General features: G+C 37.7%; 1 protein-coding gene across 10 annotated transcripts in view; it reads left to right on the top strand.

Moving 5' to 3' along the window:
• Positions 1 to 27,113, top strand: part of LOC107555108 (pre-B-cell leukemia transcription factor 3-like) — a 104,916-nt gene that overhangs the window by 60,434 nt on the left and 17,369 nt on the right. For 6 of the 10 annotated variants that reach the window (XM_016237800.1, XM_016237798.1, XM_016237804.1 and 3 more), the window contains exons 3-4: positions 23,670 to 23,911; positions 26,645 to 26,835. In XM_016237800.1, coding sequence (XP_016093286.1) covers positions 23,670 to 23,911; positions 26,645 to 26,835 — 433 coding nt within the window. Of the gene's footprint in view, positions 1 to 23,669; positions 23,918 to 26,644; positions 26,836 to 27,113 lie in introns of all 10 variants that reach the window. The other 4 variants (XM_016237799.1, XM_016237801.1, XM_016237797.1 and 1 more) reach the window with 1 other exon arrangement.

Raw genomic sequence — 27,113 nt, 5'->3', positions numbered from 1 at the left:
AAAAAAGGAGAATGATATTGAGATTGAGGAAGATCTTGGAAGAGATATACTGTACATTGAGAGCCGGGTTTCAGTCAGTAGGCAATATGTATTCACACTACCTTGTATTGTCCTTCACCAATTGTTTTTGACAGGTAAAACGGTCAGGGAAATCGGCAAGAGAATTCTATGTATTCCCACAAAATGGCAGGCATCGGCATTTAATCACAGAGTCTACGGTGTGAAACTGCTCTCTATTGAAATGTACGAATTTGCTGCGCCAGGAATGGGGCGCATCCTCTTTACGTTGAAGTATATTCCGGAGGGATCACTCCTTGAGATAGAATTCCGTTTGCGTCTCCAAACAGCATTCCTGTCGCCCGGCAATCACTGGCGATCCCTTCATCAACTTGCAACAGCTCCCTCTTGATAGGAGCAATTCATAATAGCAGCCCCGTGTCACACGCACACAACCGCGACCCACTCATGCCTAATAGCGAGCGAGTCTGAGGCAGAAAGAATGGGGCTAAAACACGTCTGAGCCTTGAGAAATATTTGAGGATCAGTCAAAGATATATTCCAAGAACTCGAATGCATAATATATATGGGGCCTCACGAACATAAGCCGCTGTTTTGCTCCGCTCCTGTTTCCCACTCAATCACGATGATGAAACAACAGAGGATGGGGGGAGGGTGGTGAGTTTAGAGGCAGGTTGGTCCTCCATGCCGGGCTGTGTGCTCGTCTCCCGAGTTCCTCTTCCTGGGTAAAACGACAGTCGTGTGGTGGGGGAGCGAAGGACTCCTCAGTCAGTGTGTGACACTGCTGTCAGTACATGCATTAATTATGCAGCCCGGGGCCACTGAACGAGAGCAGGAATGTGTAAGACTAAGACGGAAAGATAGGGAGGGATAGATGAGAAAAGAATGAGATGGATAAAGGAGACATGTGTGTGACAGGACAGACAGTGGAACGGAATGAACTGTGTTTAAGAAATGGCTCCAGAGTCCATTTTAAGCTGGAGGATTTCTGTAGTGGTGCAGGGCCATACATTACAAATGAAGTCATTATAATTGACGTAAACCTGCTGTGACCCTTGAAGTCAACATGAAGTCAACAGTAACCTGTGTATTTTCTTAATGCACATTCCTAGTCTTATTGTGAACTATTCATCGTGCATGTTATTCCAAAGGGAAGACAAAAAATGTTTGTCTTTGTAATGTTTAAAATACAGTATAACTTGCTCTTCCTTGGAAATGGCTTTCCTATTAGTTCTATATTAATTTAATTTAGTAAACAAATTCGTTTTATTTAGTTATTATTATTATTATTATGTTGCATTCTCAGTTTAGTTCAGTTTTCTTTTCATTTTCACTCCATCATTGTTTTAGTTTTAGTTAGTTTTTTTTCTCTCTCAGAGTTTATTAGTTTCAGTTTATTTAGTTTTCATTTTAGCATGTTTTTTTTAGAGCTGGTAAAGTTAATGTGCTAACTAAAGTAATTTCTAAAGTTTAACATCATTCAATTTCTTAACAGTTTATTGTTATCTAGTGGGATTTTAATGTTAATTGAATACAGTTGTTACTGTTTACTTCAGGATTCAAGTTTCATGATAATGCATGCATCAAAAATAAATGAATTAATGAATGAATTTATTTATTTAAATTCATGAAAATATATTTCAGTTCTTAGTCTATGTTAACAAGATTAACATTTACTTACATTTAGTCTTGTTCCATAAAGGCGTGCAACATGCCCTTTTCATTATTTAATACGTTTTGTTGGACAATATCAAGAAATCAAAATCATTTTCTTTTCAAATACATCAGGTTACAGAAATAAAATAATTTGTGAATAGCAATTCATGTTGAAAACTTAATTTCTTCTAGTACACTATAATTTGAGTTTCCAAATAGCTTGTAAATGAACTGTTCAAGTGCCCAGTGGAAAAATAACTCTGAAATATTGTCTTGGAGGACAGTACTTTTAAAGTGAAGAATCCAGTCATGAAGTTACCCAAATAACCAATACTTATTTACATTTGGCCAAGTGACTGTTTGGAGAAATGTCTGTGTGTTCGTGTTCGTGTTAATTTGGGTCGTCTGTGTTGTGTAGACAGGGCCAGCTGTGTTTAAGATATGACTCTGCTTTTTAAGATGGACCAAACTGAACTGGACATGTAATGACAGCGAATCGCCATGGCAGGCAGCTCTCCATGAGAGATGCTAATTTTCAACCCTGTCCTAGATTTAGTACAGCCTAGCACAGCAGTTTCCTTCCTGTGTGCACACATGCTTACGGCTCACTGTGCTGTCTTCTTTCCTGTCACTCATCCCGCATCATCCACCATAATTCAGAGGTGATACCTCATGACTTCTCACTGCCATCAGCCTTCTGCTCTGTAAGTGTTCCAAGGTTTGAATCTGTGGCTGTCAGGATCTCTTCTATATTCAGGGATATATATTCCGCGTGTCCTGGCAATATTGCAGAGGAGCTTTTCGAATCGTCCTAATTGAGTCAAATACAAAAAATATAAATTTTTGGTCAAATGATCAGGAGTTGCTTCCATGAATGCATGAATTCACTACTATTATTCACTGCGAGAAGTCTTTATAAAGACTTAACCCTGCCGGATCCAGCATGCTCGCTTTGTAGCACACACAATTTTGATCTCAGGAAAACTGCTGTTCCGTAACTGTCACCTGTCACTTCCATTTTTCCACAACTCAAAAGAACATATCTTGTATTACATGGTATTCCACAGGGGTGTTTCTCTTTCCCTGATGTCTGCAGTTGTTGAAAAATAAATGCTGTTAACTACTGTTTGAGTGGGCTTTGATTCAAATGGCATAAAATGGAGCTGGTTGCTTTATTCTCAGGGAGCACAATTGAAACCATTAACAAATTATTCACTCTCTCTCTGAATGTATTCGTTTCCTTATTCTACGTGATCATACATAACCATATTCCTTTTGACAGCAAAGTATAAAAGCTATATTAGCAGCCCCACACAGCATGGAGCTACATCGCCCCGAACTGCAAGATTCTGTGGAAAGAAATAGGTGGCACGAAGGAAAATCGATGGATTCGTTCCCTGAGGAATGACATGTGTGTATAGCTTTAACTTCAGCCTCTGTTATACCTTAAACAAATTCACGCCCACCCACGGACCTCTTAAATATTTAATTTGACAACTTTTTAATCCGTCACTACGCCGTGATGAAGTAATTGTCACATGTCGGGAAAGAGAGAGAGGAGGAAAAAAAAAAGATTAAATTATACTTTGAAATGTGAATTGAAGTGATTTAAAAGGTGCCGGGCTCTTATTTGTTTTAGGACCTCGAGTAATAAGCCATGGCTAAGAAGGATGACTTTTTTCATGTACTTGTGTGTTTATCTGAGGGCTTTGGCATTACAAAGCCGGACTCCCTGGTGATTTACCCGGGATAGCATTCCCTGTGATCTAGAGGTGGGTAGGGGCTTCAAACCATAACCTGTACTAATGGAGTTCATGGGTCTGCTCACTCACACATACACACGGTTCCGCACTCAGCAGTGCCGTATTTGACTGATGACATTTCGTGAGTGCTTTTAAAACCTATGCCTAAGCTATTGACCTTGGTTTTGCTTGGATAATGTGAAGAGGGAGGCAAAAGCGAAAACCTTTCTGTTTATGAGACAAACTCCTGAGCTCATGTCGGTGACTAACTGTCTTTTCTTAGCATGTCTGATCTTTTCTGATCACAGATTAGCTACCACGAGAAAGACATAATGCCCTTCTGTCTCATCTGCAGAGAAAGGGAACAGGACAGATTATACTCAACCCATAATCCTGAGGGGCTGAGTAGAATGGCATCCAACATCCCCAGTGTTTATTTGACCTTCATAATTTAATAATTTTAAACATTGCAGAATACAATTCAAACATTAAATGAAATTATGGCATAATTTACTCACCTTCATGTCATTCCAAACCTGTATGACTGTCTTTCGTCTGGGGAACATAAAAGTAGATATTTTGAGAAATGTTTTTGACTTCTATAATACAATGGATGTTCACTGGTCACTAAAATGTTTTGTTGCCGACTTTCTTCAAAATATCTTTTTTTTATGTTCTATAGAAGAGCAAAAGTCATACAGGTTTGGAACATAATGATGTTGAATACATGACATAATTGTCATTTTTGAACTGTCCCTTTAAATCTAACAATTTAATTCACTCTTGTATTTGTCTTTCTGGTTTTAGCTTCTTTTCCTAGATTTAACCACTGATTTCTTCTCACCCTCTCACCCTGGCATGGGAGGTGTGTGTGCCTGGTTGTGGCCGACTGGTGCCCAGCTTTGCAGGGCATGGTGCCGAATCAGCGGGCAGAACCTTCAGGCTCTCTCTACCTTTCATCCACTGCTGAAGGTGAAAGTGCCCCCTCAGGGTTATTGAGCTCTGCCCCTCCCAATGGCTGCTGTGCAGGGAGTCAGATAGAGGAGAAATGATTAAAAAAATGAGAACTGCTGAATTTGCCCTTGTCTACTGTATAATGTTTAATAATGAAGGTATTTTTTCGTGTCAGAAATTAAATTTTATATTAAAGAGCAATGTTTTGTCCCCAGGAGTTGTTCTTCTGGGCTTTTTATCTTTAATATCTAACTATATTAAAATAGGCAGCATGTTGCCTGTTTACATCAAATACTTCTGAATCAATTATTGGAAATGTATTCTCAGTTGAATATTTATGGATGTTATTAGTAAAATTAAATTAACATTAAATTTAAAAGTAGCTGTAAATAATAGTGAACATCAGACTTTCTTTCTTATTCTTTCTCTATCTATCTATCTATCTATCTATCTATCTATCTATCTATCTATCTATCTATCTATCTATCTATCTATCTATCTATCCTTATGACATTAATAGATTGTATTCACATGTTCATTGTAAAATACTGGTTAGGAAAACAGCATGCACACGCACACACACACACACACCACTATTACCCTGCACAGAGGCATCTGAGATTTATGAAGTCCACATGTTTAATACATTTCATGTGGTCCATGGGATTTGTACTTGCTTAGGGGTTTTTTTGTTTTGTTTTTTTTGTGCGTCCACTAGTAAAATATTCAGTCCATATGCAGCTAGTATTAATAAGGGACTCCAGAAAAGAGGGGAGCATGGTGTGCATAAACATTTAGCCCTTATAGACTTCATTGAGATTATAAGGACTGCACAGTGCATGTTGAGTTGAAAGCAACATCCTGTTGAGAAATGGAGACCAGAGTTACATATTTCTGCAGGACAGTCAGATTTTTTAGACAGACAGATATGTAGAATGTGTAGATTGAAAGAGAGTGAGAGGCCCCAGTGTGAAATACCACCCCGGCAAATTTAAAACCATTTCCGTCTCCCATTTTTAGGAGGAATCCACTCATTTGTGAGTGAAAAACAAAATCAAAACATCTCTTCCATCTTTATTTGAGCCTCTAACTCTAGCACTCTCTTTTCAAATTCTATTCTCAAAAAAAAAAACTTGTCCCTTTTAGGCTTGCACTCTATTCATTTGCTGCTTGTTTTCTTAAAAAATAAAAATAACACTTGCTTTCTAATCTTTTTCTATTCTATCTGTTTTCTTTTTATTTATTATATTATTTAAAAAAAAACTTGCTACATGCACTGCGTTAAAGGCACAATATGTAAGATTTTTTTATTAAAATATCTAAAAACCACTAGAACAGTGTTATATATTTTGCTGACTTGTGTACTTACATTATCCCAAATGTTTAGAAGAATGTTTAAATCCAGAGAAACAAGCAATTTTAACTAGTGACACGGACCGTGTCTATAGTGTCATTGTGTGGCCTGCCAATGACGTCATAACCCCTCGATTTCACTCGTTTTATTTTGTAGAAAACATGGAAACACCAAAGACGCTTTAATACGTTGTGCGTTTTAATAGACCGGTGACGACCACACAGAGTAGCATTATAATAGAACTTTCAAATGTATCTAGTATGATAAAACAGCACTGCTTTTTTTCCCCCCACATACACACGACCGGAAGGAGCAGAAGCAGTCGACTGTGGCATAATAAAAGCTCCGCTGCTTTCGAGCTGTGTGTCACGCTCGTTCAGTGGCCTCGTTTCGCTTCGATGGCTTTCAGCCTCACCCTGCTTCATTCTTCTACGTTAATAAATCATTAGCTCATCCGTGCACATGATTTCTGCCCGAGTCCCGTCGGATTGCATCGACTGTGGGGATGAAGACGACAACTCCCATGATTCCACACTCAGTCACTGCGTCATCAAACTACACCTATGTTTCTTTGTTTGTTTTGAATATGCGCCCTCTAGCGGCGAACATAACATATTGTGCCTTTAAGCTAACTGAGACTTGTTATAGCACTTGTATATCATTGCTCTTTTGTTGATTTTGATTGCTTCCATTGTCCTCATTTGTAAGTCGCTTTGGATAAAAGCATCTGCTAAATGACTAAATGTAAATGTAATGTACAATTTGTAAACACATCCTATGAAGATAGCAGCTGGAGGAGTGCGTGAGGCAAAAGGGGGGGGGGGATGATGGAAAAAAGAAAGAAAAATAAACAGATTACTCCACTGCCTGGTGTGGCCACTAAAATATTTGCTTTGCTTAAGTGCTGTTGGTTTTTCAAAGAAAATAAAAGAGAGCAAGTGAGGGAGAAAAACAGACCCTCATTACTGAGGTACCTGCTAAGCAGGTGAGAGTTGTTTTTAGCAGTGTTTGCTTATCTAATAGACTTTCCATTTTGATGGCTGAAAGTGTCATCACTTCTCCATTTAAACAGCAAACAGGAAACATGGGTTAATAGAGAGATAGAGAAACAAAAAGATTGGACTCTTTCTCTCTTGACTGCATGAGTAATGAGGGCTAAAGAGAGTTCACAACCTGACTAAACAGCTAGCTGTGTTAGCTGCTGCCCCTAGCGTGATACTTGCTAGCTCCGGTGTTTGTTTCGCCCTTGTGGCCGCAAATGCACTTGCGAAGGCGGATGCTTTTGTTTACATGGGTAATGCGGGTGCATTTAATGTTGATAGATATGGCTTTTGGGTAAATGCTAGCTGGGGTGGATTGAGGGGCCCATAATGTGGCTGTCATCTGCATGAACAGAGGTTGAAGAGAAGCAGCCCACCTCCGTTTCCCACCTCGAATGGAGACCGCGCTCCTCTCACTCAGCGCCTCTTGTATTTATGGACTGGTTTTACTGGCCTCAGACATGACGCTTTTACACCGATCTGCTCAGACTCAGGGTTGTTCGGACATTTACGTTATTCCTGCTCTGAGTTACGTTCTCATGTAAAAACAAAAATGAGAGATGTTGTCTGTAAGCCGGGGGGAATGTAGAAATACACTCACACAGACACTGACACAGTTCTCACACCGTGAACCTGTGGCATATACACTCAAAATATGGCAGAATATACCACAATCATGCAAATGTGTGAGATTAAATTTAAAAATTTTAAATGTAATTGTGAGATAAAGTTTAAAATGGAAAATCAAGTCACGTTACGAGATTTACACACACAGATATTAAAAATAAAATTGTATTTGTGACAAATTCTCAGTTGTGAGATATAGTTATGTTGAGGTATAAAGTCACAATTTTATGTATTTATTTATGTATTGTTTGTTTGTTGATTTTATTATTTTGCAGAAATTAGTTTCCATACCTTTCTTACCCTTACAAAAATGGCCATTATATTCTTCTTTTGCCAAATACCATAATTACTACAGTTAGTCGTGGGGATATATATATGACTGTTTGAGGTTTTGGACAGGTGTCTTTTATACTGATAATGAGTTCAAACAGATGCCATTAATACAGGTAACGAGTGGAGGACAGAGGAGCCTCTTAAAGAAGAAGTTACAGGTCTGTGAGAGCCAGAAATCTTGCTTGTTTGTAGGTGACCAAATACTTATTTTACCGAGGAATTTACCAATTAATTCTTTAAAAATCCTACAATGTGATTTTCTGGATTTTTTTTTTCTCATTTTGTCTCTCATAGTTGAGGTATACCTATGATGAAAATTACAGGCCTCTCTCATCTTTTTAAGTGGGAGAACTTGCACAATTGGTGGCTGACTAAATACTTTTTTGCCCCACTGTATATATATATATATATATATATAGTGGTACTTAGATACTGACAACTTCTGTTATTAAAAAAAGGAACAAGTTTTTGAGTGGATTCTATATTAATGTCTTAAGATTTTATAATACTAATAATAACTGTACTAATTTTATGGTATTTTTTTTGGAAATTATGGTTACCAGAGTAAATTTTTGTATGAGTACTTCATCTTTACTTTCTATTATAGCAGTTAAAATTAACTACAAATACACATCTCATTTCATGCAAACTTTCAGGCCTCAGTGTTTGTTTTCATGAAACCAAAATACATTACCAGGACATTTCTGTCTTATTAATACCCCCCCCTGCAATACACATTTATATTCAAATCTGTGAACTGCTGCGAAGCTACAAAAGAAGCTGGCAGAAGTCATCTGCGAAAGTCTCTCTCGCGCTAAGCCTTCGAGTTTATATGCACAAACACACAGAGTGCACAAGAAACGAAAGGGAACAACGAGAGCGAGCGAGACGGCGACAACCCCTCCCCGCCCTCCTCTCCCAAATCCTAAACACTGTTTACTCATATTTTAAAATCAGCCTTTCCACTGCCCCACTGCGAGGATATCGAACTCATTCAAACACGTCATCTTTACCAAAGCTTATTAAAAAGATGGACACAGCAGCGGAGGATCCTCATTTTTCAGTCTGTGCTGTAATTGCCCAACACAGACGGGCGAACAACAATCGCAGAGCGAGGGAGCGAGAGCGGGTGAGCGGAGGCTAGGAGATAAAGGGCTTTAGAGGGCTAGGAAAAAGGAGGGAGAATGTCTCGGAATCTCTCAATGGACCATGTTCCAATAAATCCCCTCGCATTTCAAAGGGGTGTGGGATTTCACAAACACATTTTGAAAGACGATCCTATGAATCGAGCGAGCACTTTACGGTATAAGTGCCAGCTTCTTTAAGCTGAGAGAGCGAAAGAGGACGGGGGGCAGGGAAAATGCGAGCAAGCGGGGTGGGCTTTTTGCGCATGTAATGCCTTGTGTTTGACCTGAGACTGCACTGGCTGGCTGATCTTTTGTGGAAATGATATACATGTGGAACAGAAACATAAGGCAATTCAATCTGAAAAGGTCAGTCGCTACTACAGTCGGCTAGAAAATGGAGATAAAGTGCATGTTTCCCCTCATCTGATTCATGAAAATAAGAAAAGGATAATAATAACAGCCTCAGCCCACAAAATGCTCTCAAAGCTTCATCTTCAGTCTGAAACCACTGAACTGAGGTGGCTAAAAGCATCAAATCCTGAGAAGAAAGGAGGCACTGAGATTGAATTGTTTGCTGGCAGGCTAGGCTAATGGTGCTGTTGTTGTGGAGAGCGCACATGCTCTCATTAACCCTCTAGCTCGTTAGCGACGGCAGTTGCGCGTGCTTGACGAGCCCCGGCATCTCAACCTGACGCATGTCGTGTCAACGAGCACTGTTCCTCGCCCCGAGACAAAGGCACATTGGCAAGACACTGGTCCACCCCGACCACAACCCACAAAACGTTATCCCCACTAATGTCTTCCCCTCCAATTAAATCTGTAACTGTTAATTACTGTAATTAGCTAAGCAAGACCTTTCTCTCTCTCTTTATCTCCCTCTCCACCTCTCTTTCTCTTCAGCGTTTTACGATAAGCTGAACTCTCGGTTTTGAAGTGCAGTTTGGAATGGAAAGGTGTGATGTTGTGAATATTTGTGATTAAAATATTAACATATTATCCTATAAAGCTAAAGGTCAGAGGCCACAGTTCAGACCCTAAACCCCCATTAAGAGATGTGTGAACAAATACGTTTTTTTTTTAATATTTACATTCATCCATATGTGCCAAATTAAGGAAGAAAACAGTGCAGTAATTAATGCAATTTATTTGAGGAAAAAAATCTTTGTATATCTATTTTTTTTATATTTATTTAAATAAAATAAGTGTTTTTTTTTTCAGGTCTGTTTAACAGTAGCATTTAAGTAAGAAATAATGCAGAAAGTGAATACTCGGAAATAAAAATAAAACACTACATAGACTTAAATAAAGATCAATCCTTACTGAAGCTAGAGGTACTGTAATTCAGTCAAGAGTTGCAAGTGATTTTCTCTTTTTCTTTTGTTGTTTGATTAACACACAGACAACAGCAGGTATATTAGGCTGCTGTCACTCTAAGACCTAATACACAGATCTAGTAAATTAACACATCACTTTTTTCCAAACTGTTTGTTAACTTAAAACATAACCGACAGTTTGTTTACACAAACACTCACCAAGATGGGTATTTTAACATAACATAGTGTGTTTTTGACTGTTCAAGAGCAAAAAGCTGCGAAATAATACTTATTTTGGGATCACATTCTGTCTGAGAGGCACCTTTATCGCGTCTTCGGGTGTGTGTCAGTTAGCGCGAGTACCACATTTAGTTATTTTTTTCAAAGGTTATTGCACCTAATAACACTTTTAACTTCAAGCACTTTCTACTGCTATATTTACACATCGTGAAATGCACAATAGAGCAAAATATATATCAATGGACACTTTATATCGCCCAGCCCAATGCTAAATATCTTGTTTTTTGTAAGTAAATGTTGACAGAACTCGATTCGGGTGAACTGTCCATTGAAAGTCCAGTAAATAATGGTTTGCTCTCTTTTACTTGTTTCCTAAACTGTTTTTGTGAGCTTTTACACCTTTATGCCCAGTGATGGGCTAGTATAGGTGAACTAACCACTGTAGGCATCAGCTGGGGATTTTTATGGGAATTTTAAGGAACTTTAGACCATCTTCCTTGTTCCTTCACACCTGATTTGTGTGCTTGTGCGTTATGTAATGGATTTTGAAGAGTGTTATTGCTGAAATAATTGCGTGCAAGTTCTGTGGTGAATGTGCATCCTCTGTGATTGGAGCTCCGCAGGTTTCCTGCCTCAGGATGCAGAAAACAAGGCAGTGCTAATCTGTAATTTGGAGTGTAGTTCTTTTTCGGAAAAAAAGAAGAGACCCTTCAGAGGGAACTCTTTCTCTCCTTCTCTCCTTCTCTCCTTCTCTCCTTCTCTCCTTCTCTCCTTCTCTCTCTCTCTCGCTCTCGCTCTCTCTCCGCTCCAGGCAGCAGAGTATTTGCTGTGGATTCACTGCAGCCAAATTTAAATGATGGACTGTCAAATCTGGCACAGAGGACACCATTGCAAAAAGTCATTTCTTTGGCACTGGATCACGGCCCAGCTGTACGTTTCTAACACTGCTTTTGTTGTTTATCAACACACCCTTGCACATACACACACATTTAAAAAAAAAAAAAAAAAAGACACGCACATATGGGCATCTGACATGCAGGAACACTCCGGCGCGCTCACATATCGCAGCGAGAGAAATGAAAGAACCAGGCAGAGAGGATTCTGGGATTAGTGTGCCTGCATATTACAGGAATATTAACGTCTGCCCAAAGCTTTTTATTCTTGCCTTGCATGCAGTCATGCTCATGTGTGTGTGTATAATGACACTAATACACCAGAACCTGCTATTTGTGTGTCCTGTTTTTATATGTGTATGTGTATGTGTATGTGTATGTGTATGTGTATGTGTGTGTGTGTGTGTGTGTGTGTGTGTGTGTGACCTGGTTTTACATACTTCTCCGTTGCCTAATTAGGCAGTGCTGGAGAAGGACGAGGCGGCTTGCATAGATTAGTTGCCTGTGGGTATTTCATAAGTGCCTTTCAATGACACATTTGCATTATTTGCTGGGGGTGTACATTAAGAGGCACACTACCTTGGCCACAAATGAAGGCCAGGAGCTTAATAAGACAAGAACAAATAACCTAAGCAGATATTAACATGAAATATGACAACCTAAAGCAGGCTAGAAATTGAGAGAGTCAAATTGGAAATGTACAATATTGAAAATAACAGTGCTCAAAGCACATATACATATTTCATAGAATTCTGGAAGATATTTTGTATTTGAATGAATGAAGAGACCACTGTTTTATGCTTATAATCAGTAGTGGAGTTGGGAAGTTTGATTTATTTTAGCAAAATGGCTCATTTTTTTTTTTTTTTTTTTTTTTATTCAAATATATGTAATTCTTTTTGTAAATACATTACAATTCAATAAATTAGGTTCCAGCCTGCCTAATCATTAAAAATCTCATTTGCACTTTGTTCACTTTGTTTTTATGTAATGGATTCCACTTGGTTAGATTATACAACATTTTGCAAATTGTTAAAACCAAATCAAAGAATAGCAATTTGCTAATCGGACATCACTAAATTTAGCAGAAATTCATATTTTATCCATACTTCTTTTTAACTAATTTGCTTTCCATTATGTTGTATAGATCAGTGGTTCCCAACCCTGGTCCTGGAGGCACCCAAGCACTGCACGATTTGCATGTCTCCTTAAACAAACACACCTGATTCAGGTCATCATCTCATTAGTAGAGACTCCAAGACCTGAAACTAGAGTGTCAGAGAAAGGAGACATGCAAAATGTGCAGTGTTGGGGTGCCTCGAGGACCAGGGTTGGGAACCACTGGTATAGATTACTGTTATATAGAGTGTTCTGAAATCCTGTTTAACTTAATCTTTACAAAGAACCAGTTGAACTTAGAGTTAATTTGTAAACTAGATATTTCCAATCATCAGTAAAGATTTATTATCAATACTTTATGTATTACTATGTTTTCAATTAGGTTATATTGATTTCCATTAGGTTACATGGGTTACAGAGTGCTGTATGAATCGTTTAGACTGAATCATTAAAGAGAAAAACAGCAAACGTCCTTAATCAGTATCTTATCATTATTCTGTTTAGTCATATCTTATCACTACTTCTATTTAACACTTTTTACACTAGGTTATATAGATTGCCATTAGGTTAGAATATAGTGTGTTTTGCAAATCGTTTCATTAAGAAGAATTGGCTCAAAACAATTATTTTGTGAACTAGACATCTCTAATCAATAAAGATCAATGTATCACTATGTTTTTGATTAGGTTATTACACGGGTTATAGAGTGCTTTGTGGACTGATTTGAATGAATCATTAAAAAAAAAGTTAAAAGTAATGATTGTATATCACTAATCATTAGAGATTCATATCTTATGCTTTTCTTTTTATTATATATGAATTAAGGCCAGCTCTTTTTACATGGCCAACTAGGACTGCGCGCATCACTATGTATACCGAAAAATGCTGGCTTCAGCATCGTGACCAGTGACTAATTATACATACGGCCTAAACAAATGATTGAATAAAGCTCTGCCTGGCCAGAGCCAGTGACCCCGTGAGATCCAGCACAGGAGCCCATGCTGAATAGGTCCCGTCAGGTCACTGTGTGAGAGAGAGTGTCGATCTGTGTCACTGTGGCCTTGCACTCTGCTTTGGCCGGCCTCCACATAGACACACAAGCAGGCCTGCTCGCTGACCACTGTGGTTCTTGGCCCCAGGCCGACTCCATGTCCAGGAAGGCACACACACGCACACACACACACTCACACACACACAAAGAGGCAGTGACAGAGGCCCACTTGTTTAGACACTCTCACTCTTTCTCTCCTTCTCTGCCGCGCTTTCTCCGTCCTCTTCCTCTGGACTCTCAAGCTGCGTGTCACTACAGACGAATGTCAACTCCTCAACAGGACAGTGATTAATTTTGGTATGCTTGGCAAAATGTCTACAAGATGTTTGTTTTGGTTATCTTTTGCCACCCCTGTCTTCTCTCCCCTCCTCTTCTCCTTCACCCTGTCACAAACCTCTCTCCTGGGGAGAGGAAATACATCATCATCTAGGGACATCCAGGCTACCTGAACTGACAGGAAATCCTCTACTCTTGACTGCTGCCACTTTTAGTCACGTCTCTCACTGTCTTTTTCTCCCTCCTTCTTTCTCTCATTCTCTATTGCCTTTTAAAATTCAGATGTTTAAACTTAAATGCCCTGTGCCAGCTCTGAGGTGTGTGTGTGTGTGTGTGTATTGTCATGCTTTGCTGTCAACAGTCCTGATTAGCTTATCATTCTGTGCGGAGGGAAGAGATACCGTGTATCATCAACATCATCTTCCTCCCAGTTGAAGTTGTACCGCTCCATCATTTCTCATTCCTCCTGCATTCAATGCCATGGTGTTGTCCAATCTGTAAACACTGATAATTGACCAGCCATGTAGTGCATTTTCACATTCCACCAAACTTGGCAACTAAACTCAAAGATGTTTGTCAAACACTATTATAGCTTAACACTTCAAGTGGTCATAATGAAGTGCAATAGTAACCAGATACTTTTTAGAGGCCTTGATTTGTATTTTCCCCTTTTTTTAATTACATTTTTAATTAATTTTTTTATTTGTGGCAAAAAAAAAGGTTCAAAATGAAGAAAACAGCTTTTTTTAAATGCACAACTCATCCCATAAAATACTGCAAAATATATAACTGAATCAGCGACAATGAACTGGGCAGGCAGTGTGCGATGGTCTCGCGGTACAGCGGTCCCCGACTGTGGGGAAATAGAGAGCCTTTATCGTGTGACTGGGGCTCTGATTTGAGCTGGATGAGTCGATTTGGTGGGAGGGTGCAGTGCGCTGGCCTCCCCAGTGCAGTCTCAGGTATGGTAATTAGTCTGTCATTAAAATTGGGAATAGCTAATGTGTATTAATGTGTTAATGGCATGTTAATTACCCTACATGTGAGAGCGAGAGAGAGCCCGGAGGCGCTTTCCCTCAGTGTTCTCTTTGCCATGTGGATGTAGGCCAAGACTCATGTATGGACACACACATACACACAGAACAAGACACTTGAAGACACATTAATATGCTTGAATTTTTGGGTTGTTTTACTTAGCGGAACAAAAGATTTTGAGAAGTGATCTGATCCCCTCTGATCTTAAGGTTTCTCCAACAGACGTGACCGTGATGTAGAAGGTTTTGTAATCCTGATTCGGTTTGGCCCACATTTACGCACACTTTCCATTGACTTCTATTGTTTTTATACTGAGCTAATGATGTTTTCTATTTCATAACCATCGCACAACCCTTTTAGATTTTATTTAACACATTATTTAGTGTGTTTATTAAGCCATTTTCCTTGTGGGGACATTTAGTCTGCTAAACCGGCCCCACATACACACTTTTCATGGTCATGAACGACCGAGCACTGAGCCGCACTGAGAGAGATGACCTTTCTAGACATTGACAGGAAATAAATTCCCTTTCGATTAGTTAGCTTTGGGAGACCTGTGCCGGTCGATGCAATTAGACGTGCCGAGGTGTCGATAGGCAGCGGTTTGCTTCAGAGCAACTCATTGAACAGAAAGAGAAGGGATGAGGGGTTATGGGGTCAGTCGGAGGTGTATTGAACTGAACTCACGGACCATGGATGCGTGAAAGAGAGCGCTCAAGAAGAAATCACTGTAAGTCAGTGCTCGCATGCAGGGATAACTGAATCACAACAATTTTCTTTCTTTCCTGTCTCCTCATGATGCTTCACAAAACCAGATGCTCTTCCTGATATGAACAAACACAGAGAAGTATTTCTGCTGTCAGCACGTCACAGTCGGATTTGAACCCTTCTGTTAAATGGATGAACTGAAAACAAACAATTTAGTTGTCTAGAATAGTGTTTCCCAACATTTTTTTCACATCTCACTATTTTAATCTATATAAACCAGAAATGTTATCTTTTAAACGTGTGTTACACCACTGTTTAAAAGTTTGGGGACAGTAAGATTTTTTTTCTTGCTTCAGCAACAAATAAAAAATACATTTATAATGTTACAAAAAATCTATTTAAATTAAATTATGTTCTTTTACAATGTCCTATTAAAATGTTTAAAAAGTTTCCAAAAACATGTTATGCAGCACAACTGTTTTCAACATTTATAATAATACAAAATGTTTCTTGATCACTGAATCGGCATATTAGAATATAGGATCATGTGACAGTGGAGTAATGGCTGCTGAAAACTCATCTTAGACATCACTGGAATGAGTTACTAATTACAAATTGTAATAATATTCCACTATCACTTTTTTTTATTTATTATCAAATAAATGAGCATAAGAGACTTCAAAAGCATTAAAACATCTTAGTGACCCCAGTATTTTCAATGGTAGTGTACACTGGATATATGTATTATCAATAGGATTGTTATTAATCAACCAGTTTACAATAACTGATAGTAAGGGTGAAAAGTAATTTTACAGTCATTTGTAATTTGACTAGAAAATATAAACTTTTTTAATTAGCTGCATTTAGTTTGATTGACAAAATGTACACATTTTGAATTTTCTTTCACTAAAAGTGAATATGTTTAGCCATTAATTACAAAAATTGTTTTTAATAAAAAAAAATGATAATAATAGTCCATATGTTTTCATTATTTTATACTTTTATTTCAGTTATATTGATGTAAAGCAAAGCTGTAATCCCTGGTTGGGAATCGCTGGTCTTGGGTTTGTGTAAGTATAAACAAACACACATCCTCACCGAGTCGCTGACTGTACTGAAGAAAAAAAAACACTCTCAGTGGTGCTCGTGTGTGTGTTAAGAGCTTGGCACGCTTCAACACTGCACATTAACTCAGCGGGAATGAGTCTTTATGGCTCTCATGGCCACTCTTAAGTGATGGGAGTAAACAAGGTAGAGGTCAGAGGTCAATCGTAAGGGCATGGCCAGTGCCTAAGGGACAGATTGAGGGAAAGAGACAGAGAGAGCAGGTGTAAATTCACTATAATTGTTTTGATGGCACAGTTGTCAAATACTTGTCTATAACAGTAATATAGTGCTTGTCTGCTGTGTTTAAGTATAAGGCCTGTTTGTTTTGTTTGTGTTGGACCTACTGTACGCTTCTGAAAATATGCGCTCGTAACACACTAGCAACAGTTCCCCCTTCATCGTGTTGTTCGTTTGAGCTGATGAAATCGAGTGACAGGCCTAAAGCACGGCGTTTAATTGGGGCTGGTTCTTCGGTGTACTGCGTATTTTTAGGGTACTTGTGAAGGTGAAGCCTTGCCTCCATTCTTCAAACGAGCTCCCAACCCCCTATTGTCCATTTACTATGATACCCGCAACGTTGCATCAGACCCAGCTGCTCGGAACAGAGCTTTTTCTGTCGCCTTGGCTCGGGGTTTAAGTCTTAAGGAACTTGCATCAGATAAAAATAAGTTTAAAGGCAGAAAACAAATGTTTCGTACTACTACCTGGGGTTGTTGCGTCAGTTTGAAGGTAAAGGGTTTGGATAAAGGTGCATGGTGTTTACACATGCCGTCAAGCTTATGCTGAGAGAGTGAGGTATTAGGTAAATCCAGTGCGGATATCTGTGACTAAAGCAGTGGAAATTCTCAGCTGCGTATTTGCAGCTTTACTGCCAATGAAAGATCTAATCGCCTCAAAGCCTATTTTACCAGTATCACGGCACGATGTTTACATTGCTCATCCTAAAAGTGTTATTAGCTGCTTAGCTTAAAGGAAAGCGCAGGCCTCGGGATGAAATAACCCTCTGTGTGGATGTGATAGCACTAATTCATTTCAGACATATTGGGGTTTAGTTTGGAGTGATAAAAGTGTTGCTACAACTGAAGAGATTTGGTTGTTTCTTATTTGTCTGGATCCTCCGTGAGCCGGAAGTTATATGAATAGTGTTGCTATAGTAAAACGGATAAGAATAAAGATTAAAAGAAGGGAGAATTTTTCATACTGAAAGGAAGGAAAATATGGTGAAATGAAATGTGAGTGTGTAAAGCAAAGGAGCAATTCTTATGCAATTCTAGTTTAAAATATATACTCAAAGTTCTTTAAATATACTTTTTTGTATTCATGTTGGTTTCATATGGTTTTATAAACTTTAATAACATTTTCAACAAAAGGTTTGTTTGCTTATAATATTATTATCTTGATTTATAAGCTTTTTACATTTAAATTTTAAAACAGCATGTGATATAATCAAGTAAGAACTAATATTTCCTTTGGGCATGTGTGTATCTTAATCATTATTTTATTTTGTAAAGGTTTTTAATTGTTTTAAGTATTTTTAAAATATTTCTTAAAACATATTTGTATATATTTTCATATCATGAATTATAAATTCATAAATATTATTAATGAGACGTGACATTTAAAAAAATGTATTGACCTACGCAACAGTCACAAGATCATGAAATCATGTCCAAAAGGTTTTCCTTTTAACACTTTTTTCATTATGATATGAGGATAGATTTATCACAAAGACAAAAGAAAATCAAAACATAATTTTCATTTTCAAATTAAAAACATGCTCATCATAGAACAGTCATTGCATATAAATTGCATTTTGAATGTATTTTTGAAGAAATTAATAGATTTGGACAAAAAAAAACCATATACAAGATGGGGAAATGTAATTATAACAGCTGAAAGAGAAAGGACTGGAGAACCCCAAAATACTTTTGGGAGCGAATGGGGTAAAGATTTGACAGGAAATGACTAGACTCTTATTTCTGTTGTTAAAAGAAAGTGGCCCCATAAACCACAGCACTTTTTGCTTGAAGCTCGTGCAGCAGGTGGAGGTGGAAGAAAGGAGGGGGTCCGTGTCTACAAACATGCCCATTATGGATGGCTCTCCTGGGCTGCCGTGGCACCAATACACCCGTTCTGCAGCCTGGAGGGGCCCGACGCGCTCTTCGCACAGCCGAGTAATCATTTTTATCCCCGCCATTTCCCAAATAGAAATGGACACGTATGATAAAAGTGTCAGGGCCAGTGTGGGCGACAGGACCTTCTAACTGCATTACATGTCACATCCTCACGTCCCTCTCTGTTTTGCTTTGCCTGCGAACGGCCGTGTTATTGCTTGCAGGAACTTGGCGGTAATATACAGTGTGAGACAAGCAGCTCTTTATGGCCTCAGATTATTTGGTTTGAATGAAAGTGCTGATTTATGTCTGTTTAAGTGAAAAGCTCTGTAAATTCCCTCAGCTGCATTTCCTGTTCTGGTCCTTCAGGAGCGACTGAGTGGAATGCTAGTGACAACTGAGGCTGGTGTGGAAATGTGTCAGTTGTGGTCTATTTAATATACCTGACAGAAACGGGAAAAAAGAAACCAACCTCAAAAACTAAGCCTTTACCTCCTCTAACGTAACACAAATCAAACGCGAACCCAGTCATAATTGCACATGCTTCCCTGTGAGCACGCAAATCATTGCATCATCTGGAAAGTATCACGCTTTTTTTTTAAGCCATAGTTGTGTACAAACCTCTGATGAACATCTAAAACCACAGACAGCATCTGCTAAATGTTGTTCTAACATCCGACAAGGAACATTTTGGCTAATCCACATGAAAACAATGAACACATCAAATCAGGGTTATTATAGTTACATTTTTAATTTTTTTAAATTAAAAAAAAAAATGTTACTTGAAATAAAATAAACCTTAACTGAAATAAAATATAAAAAGCTTATTTGCAACATTTCTCATTTTTATTTATTTTTACTTGATGTACTGATCTAAAACTTCAATTGTAGTAAATAAATAAATAATATATATATATATATGTACATTTTAAAGTATAAAATATATTAATAAAAACTATATAGATAAACTAAAATCAATCTAAACTAATACAATTAAATTGAATTCATATAAACTACAAAAACATATTTAAAAACTGATAAAATAACAAAAACAGAGCAAAATTGCTAAAACTAACAAAAATGTAAATAAAAAGATAAAAAATATGAAAACATGAAAATAAAAACTAATTCAAAATAATAATAAAAACTATTATAGTATCAACTTGATGTACTGAAATAACTATAAACATTAACAGAAACTATATAGCCGTAAAAAAAATAATAATAATAATACAAAATTACAAAAAAAAAAAACCTTAACAATTTTTTTTTAACTAATAAAACAGAATATTCAGAATTCTAATTCAGAATATTGATAAAAACTATTTTAGTATCCCAAAGTGCTAAAATAACACTGGATCAACTTGATGTCTTGGAGACTGGTTGGTTGTGTGTATGTGTAGTTGAGTAGCTGCTCTTGGAGTCAGTGGAGCAGGGTCATATTGTCCCTAGTGTGGCCTTGGCTCTGCGCGCTGACACTGCATTGTCCAGCACAGCCAGCTAAACGTCTGTCACAAATGACCTCATTCATCCTCGGCCTCTCACACCATTACACCCCATGGTCTAATATCAACAGCACATACATGTTCTAACACCTGATCAATACCACACGGGCCAGGCAAGCAGCCACGATCGCCAGGCTGGGCTGAAGGTGCCGCTCTTTAAATTTGTTGTGTTAGCCGAGTAAATGGTCTCTTCATGTTGGCAGTGTCTTGTCTTTGTTTATTTACAAAAGTGGGTTAGCTAGAGTGTCTGTGTTCGGTGGGGTTTGTTTGTACTCTGGCGTTGATGGATTGTAGTTTTTTTTTTTTTTTGTGGTTGTGCTTTATGGGAGCAAATCTTGAAGTCTGTTTGCAAAACCATAAAATGAATGTGTAAATATTTGTTCATGTTGTAATGTGCACAAGATTTGGAAATGTATGACCTTGGTCAATTATGTTAGTGAGTATGTATGCATTCAAACTTGTATTCTGTTTGTGGGATTGATTTGAACCACATATAGTAAATAAACTTGGTAGTTGACATAAAAAGTAATGCCCTGCGGTATTGGAATTCTGCCTACTAAATGCAGGGATGTGCTTATTTTTTTTCAATTGTACACTACCATTCTAAAGTTTGGGGTAATTAGGTCATTCATTCATTCATTCATTCATTCATTCATTTTTGTTTGTTTGTTTGTTTGTTTGTTTGAAATAAATACATTATTTTATTCAGCAATGATGCATTAAATTCAAAAGTAAGAATAAAGACATTTATAATGTTACAATGGATTTCTATTTTAAATGTTTTTTTCAATTGTACACTACCATTCGTTTGGGGTAATTAGGTCATTCATTCATTCATTCATTCATTCATTTTTGTTTGTTTGTTTGTTTGTTTGTTTGAAATAAATACATTATTTTATTCAGCAATGATGCATTAAATTCAAAAGTAAGAATAAAGACATTTATAATGTTACAATGGATTTCTATTTTAAATTAATGCTGTTCTTTTAAACTCTATATTTATCAAATAATCTTAATAAATGGATCCCGTTTCCACAAATATATTAAGCAGCACAACTGTTTTCAACATTAATAATAACAGAAAATGTTTCTTGAACATCAAATCAACATATTAGAATGATTTCTGGAGGATCATGTGATACTGAAAACAATAAATTACAATTTAAGTAAAATATATAAAAACACAAGTTATTTTTAATAACAATTCACAATATTCCTGTTTTTACTGGATTTTTATCAAATAAATGAAGTCTTGGTGATCATAAGAGACGTCTTACAGACCCCAAATTTTGAACCGTAGTGTGTATTTCTGTACATATTTTTGTTTAATAATATATATATATTTTTTACCAATATAATGTTCAACTACTCAAATGTAAAATATGTTTCTTTAAACTGTTTGCCCATCAAGCATACCTGTGTTCTTGTGTGTAATGTGTGTGTGTGTGTGTGTGTGTGTGTGTTTGTCTCTCAAACACACAGAGAGGCTTAGCTGCTTGCCAGCCTTCCACAGTGCAATAATAAAGTCAGTAATCTCCTCATTTAGGATTCAGCAACTCACAGTATCTTAATGAAGCCTGTAATGAAGCTCTCAGAAACTCTCAGAACCCCCAAATCATCCACTAGTGAAACCATCCAAAACCAGACCCAGAACAACCACAGCATACACATACTCATCTTAGTCCTAGACATTTCTTTCTGCATTTATGATGATTTCTCGCCCCCTGATATAACTGAATAATAGTATGTTAATTTCAGCTTGTGTTTAGTCTGGTTTTAAGGCTGTTTTTTTTTCTTCTTTTTTTATGTCTGGCTTTTAAAGCTTTTAAAGCTGTGTTGAATGATAATTAATTGGGATTCACTGAAATATTGCGTACTCTAAAGTGTGCATCCAGTGGAATATTCCCATAATTCTGTATAAAAAGGTAAAACAAAATGGCAAAGAACTGTGAACCGGGTAGCTCTAGATACCAAAAAAAACACTGTTCCTCATGGTTAACGACAATTACTACTACTAGGAAAGTATAAATCAGGATGTGTCCCAATAACAAACACAGAAGGCCACAGCCAAAGACAAAGTGCGTCTTCTTAGAGGGGCATCATTACAAATGCATGTTAAGATTAAAATGTTTGATTAAAATCTTTCACAAAAAGAACTTTTTTCTGCTTCATTATTCTCCTATATGAATGGAATTCATTATGCAAACACAGAGAGAGAGAAACAGAGAGAGGCAAGCATGATGAGGAAGTTTGTAATCAATCTTAATGGCTCTTTACTGCTCCAAGGTTCATTATGAATATCAGGCAAACACAATGAGCTATCTTTCACCCTCATATCGATTGCTATGCAAATTTACATACATTTCAAGCAGCCTTGCCTCTGCAGAGAGCAGAACCGGATTGTATAATAAAACAGTTTGTTAACAACAAAACATAACGACACTTGTGAGAACACTTTCTGCTCATTATTACTCCGTACTTGTGGTTTTGGAACAGAAAGCGAGCGCGTTCAGACACGTGTACACGTGCGCCTTTCTGTTTAGCATCGCCTCAGTGTGGAGAGGTGCCATCACGCCGTTGAGTGTGTGTCAAGTCGGTGAGTGTCCCTGTCATGTATGGCTGTGAGTACACACACCGTGTGTGCAGTGTGCTGTGAAAATTCGAGAAGGCAGCACTGCAAAACAGAGGAAAAACAAATTCGTACCTACGGGCCTTTTCAGCTCTCTCTCAATACCCCCAGCGCCCTGATCCGTCTCACTTTAACTCAGGCATAGAGATGTGCCGGGGTGGACGACGTATTTTTACTCTAATACAATCTGGAGTTATTTTCGTTTTGACAGATAGTGGCATTTGCTGCCAGACAGAGGCTTGATTGCAGAGCTCACTACCCGTGTGATAGTGTGCCTATGATTAACGCCTATATGAAACGCAATCATTCGTCAATAATTAATTCACTCTTTCATCGTTCACGGCTCATGAGGGCAGCAGATGTGCTCAAGCGAGGCAGTATACGTCTTTGTTTTTGTTTAGTTTTTTTTGTTTTTTCAAAAACACCAATAACTTGCTGGAAACTTGTGTAGTATCCATTGCATTTCTGTATGAAAATGTAGAGTTAATAAAGTTTTTGTAAGGGTTTAGTACTGTAAGTGAGCATGTTCTTAAAGAGAAGACAAAAAAAAACAGTTTGTCATCATTTACTCGTTTCAAACCTGTATGGCTTTTATACTTCAGTAAAACAAAACAATATATTTTGAAAAATTGGGGTCATTTTTTTTTCTTTGGGCCCAAGTGACTTTAACTGACTTTAAAAGAGTTGAAACATTCTTCAAAATATAGTCTTTTGTGTTCCACAGTTCAAAAGAGTCATACGTCTAGTACAATAAATTGATTCAAAACTGTTTAAGAATATAAAAAGCCTCGTCATGTCACTGACCAATCGCTTCTTGTTGTTTATCAGGTCTAAGTATCCGCGGGGCTCAGGAGGAGGACTCGCCCGATCCACAGCTGATGCGTCTTGACAACATGCTTCTGGCAGAGGGCGTGTCAGGACCGGAGAAGGGTGGAGGATCGGCGGCGGCGGCAGCAGCAGCAGCAGCAACCGGCAGTCCCACTGACAACTCCATCGAGCACTCTGACTACAGGGCCAAACTCTCCCAGATCAGACAGATCTACCATACCGAGCTGGAGAAATATGAGCAGGTGAATGTCAGTATTCAATACAGTACAGGAAGGCTTTACCAGCTTATATATGTGTGTGTGTGTGCGTTTTTGTGACAAATGAGGACATAAATTTGCATAATGACAAAGGTATGACATAGGTATTACAAGGGGAAGGTGACTTTTCAGGACATTACCCCATGTCCCCACTTTTCAAAACGCTTATAAATCACACAGAATGGAGTGTATTGAAAATCTGAAATAGCACAAAGTTTCCTGTAAGGGGTAGGTTTAGGGGTTGGGTTGGTGTAGGGTAATAGAATATACGATCTCTACAGTATAAAAACCATTACGCCTGTGGGATGTCTCCACTTTTCACAAAAACAAACATGTGTGTGTGTATTAAATATAAACATATGTATATATTATGCAAATAATACATTTCTTTCTACAGTTTGTCTACTTTAATGTTGCAGTTGTGGAAATAAAATGACAAAATATGGGTGAAATAATGTTCCATCGTCATTCAGTGTAACAGATATATTTATGTAAAAATAGTTTGAAGAATAGTGGCAAAAAATCATAAAGATTTAAAATTATAATTAATCAGTTTTGGGGGGCTGCACTGTGATCCTCAAATAGAGTATTTTAATATGTCATCTAATGATTCTTGTTCTAAATATTCCTGACACGATTTTTTGGTATACAAACTATTCTTACACTGAATAACATTTTATTGTGTGCCATTTTATTGTGTTTATCATTGGAAACATGTATGATAGTAATTTTTTGCTCAGAAAAAGTAAAATTAATCAAGACACATTCTAACGTACAGATAAAAAAATGCCGTATTAAACTTCTGTTTTTTTCAAAATCTGATGACCATCCTATAACCGATGGCGTCACTGCAGTTTTTGTATGGCAAATTGTGACCTTTTCTTTCTTGCATCTATTGAACCATATTTTTGCCTTTACATTTGTATTTGTGTTGATTCTGACAAGAACACTCAAGTTGATTTTAATGACAAAAGCAAATTATGTAGCATTTAATTTATGCAGAACCAAATCCTTTTCCAACCTTGTAATCACTGAAATTGCATATCTAGTTATGTTATGAAGCCCAAACAGTTTGTACTCCACAGAGCCAAGAATACTGCAAAAGAACTTTGTATCTGCATTCACATATTTGCATTGATCCCATGAGTGTGAATAATCCCAGCTTGCTGTTCTGAATAGATGTTTTTCACTGAAGCTTCATGACAGGTTTAAAGGGAGACCTGGAGGCCTTCATCTGAACTGAAGGTGTCAGAGGTCTAAACCTGAGCAAGCATTTTGAGTTTTACAGTCAGGTCTATCATGATTACGACTGAGAGCTGATGTGATTTATTGTGGTATTCAGGCATTAGGACATCTTCAACTTACCTGACCCCTGAACAGCGGTAGTCTAGACGTCCTCTTATAAATATTGAGCAGACACTTTTAGTGACAGTGTGGAGAGCAGCCTCTGATTGCATAGTGCATTTGAGAGTGTCGCTATGCAGGACTTGCTGCTTCATTGAGGTCATGTATTGATTCTTTAATGGAGCTGACATTCATTTTTGATTCAGCGCTTTAGTTATTTTCCTCATAATCAAGGACGAGTTGAACCAGGGCCTTTCAATCTTTTTTTTTCTGGTATGCGGTACAGTTAAAATGCTTGGTGTTTTGAGGAGATGCCTTGAAAAAATAATAGCCTGCATTTCAATTTACCCCTGGGTCAATGACATCATGATCTTTTTTATGATTGAAATGTGAGATGTGTACATTCATGTGTTAATTTTTACTTGACGGTTACACAATGTGACAGAAACCAACATGAATTCAAGTACACAACTTGTGTTTTAAACTAGATTTTACAGTTTTTCCTCTTGTTCACTCTCATTTGTCATTTACCCCCTACTGTTCATGCTGTACTTACACCATAAACAATAAAGAATGGTCAGGAGAGCACTTTAATTTGCAAATAACAATGCTTTTAATATGATATGGAAGTTGTTTAGCTGATGGCTTAGCCAGTCATTGGGCTAAATTAGTCTGATTAACTCGCAAGCGTTTAAAAGGGGAGCATGTGGACAAGGTGGCTCAACACTTTCACCCAGAGTAAATGCATCTTTCTTAAGGGTGTTCCTCTTTTAATTATCTAAATGTAAATACTTAACATTTTACTCAGAGTAATGAGCTAAAGTGTGCACTACCTAAATTAGATATTCTAATGAATCATGTATGAACAACTGCTTTAACGAAAAGCTGTTTAATTCTTTGGGTGCTGGGCAGGTGCCAAATTGCAAATCGGCATTTGCATTCATAGATGACTTCACCTATTAAGTTGTTCAAGTCCTCCGCAGCACTACAAACAGTATGGATGGTGTTTTTCCCGTGCTTTCAAGAGCGGCAGCTTTGAACTTGCTTCAAAAATTGCTGATTGCTGCTCCAGAGAGCTTCAAATGAATGCAGTTGAACTGATGTGCTTCTTCTGCGCAATAACGTCAAAGAGCATTTCTGTCACTGTGCTGAGAGTATATAACGATTTTAAAAAGAGGGTCAATCTCTAGGATGTTTTTGGTTTAAGTGAGGATGCGATGCCAGAATTGTATATTCAGAAATTATTTATTACATGTAGCTGTTGAGTCTCAGCAGCAGGTCCTAAAGTCTTCAGAATAATATAGTTTTGCGTAATGCCTTTTTACACTCAGAATAAAAGCTGCGTCCTCAGCTCAAAATTGTCTTTCTCCACAGGCATGTAACGAGTTCACTACCCACGTCATGAATCTGTTGAGGGAGCAGTCTCGCACACGGCCCATCTCGCCCAAAGAGATCGAGCGCATGGTCAGCATCATCCATCGCAAATTCAGCTCCATCCAAATGCAGCTTAAACAGAGCACCTGTGAGGCCGTCATGATCTTGAGGTCCCGCTTCCTCGATGCCAGGTTAGTATCAGTGCAAGATCTGTCCACATAAACTACAGTATGTCTATTTACAAATGAGTTGTATCAGTTGTATTTGAAATAATTAATATTCTGCTATATGCAAGAAAGCAATGTTTAGAGAATATGATTTCAAGTTAACCATTAAATACATTGGCCCCAAAATATGTGGTCACATTTACCATTTATAAATCAAGTCATATTCACTTCATAGTAGGAAGTCATATTCATAATAGGATGTTTCATGTGAGGGCGATAAAGTTTCCCAAACATATTTTTTG

The sequence above is a fragment of the Sinocyclocheilus grahami genome, unplaced genomic scaffold (assembly GCF_001515645.1).
Source record: "Sinocyclocheilus grahami isolate Dianchi unplaced genomic scaffold, SAMN03320097.WGS_v1.1 scaffold525.1, whole genome shotgun sequence".
NCBI lineage: Eukaryota > Metazoa > Chordata > Actinopteri > Cypriniformes > Cyprinidae > Sinocyclocheilus > Sinocyclocheilus grahami.
This window is presented reverse-complemented; position numbering and strand designations above follow the sequence as displayed.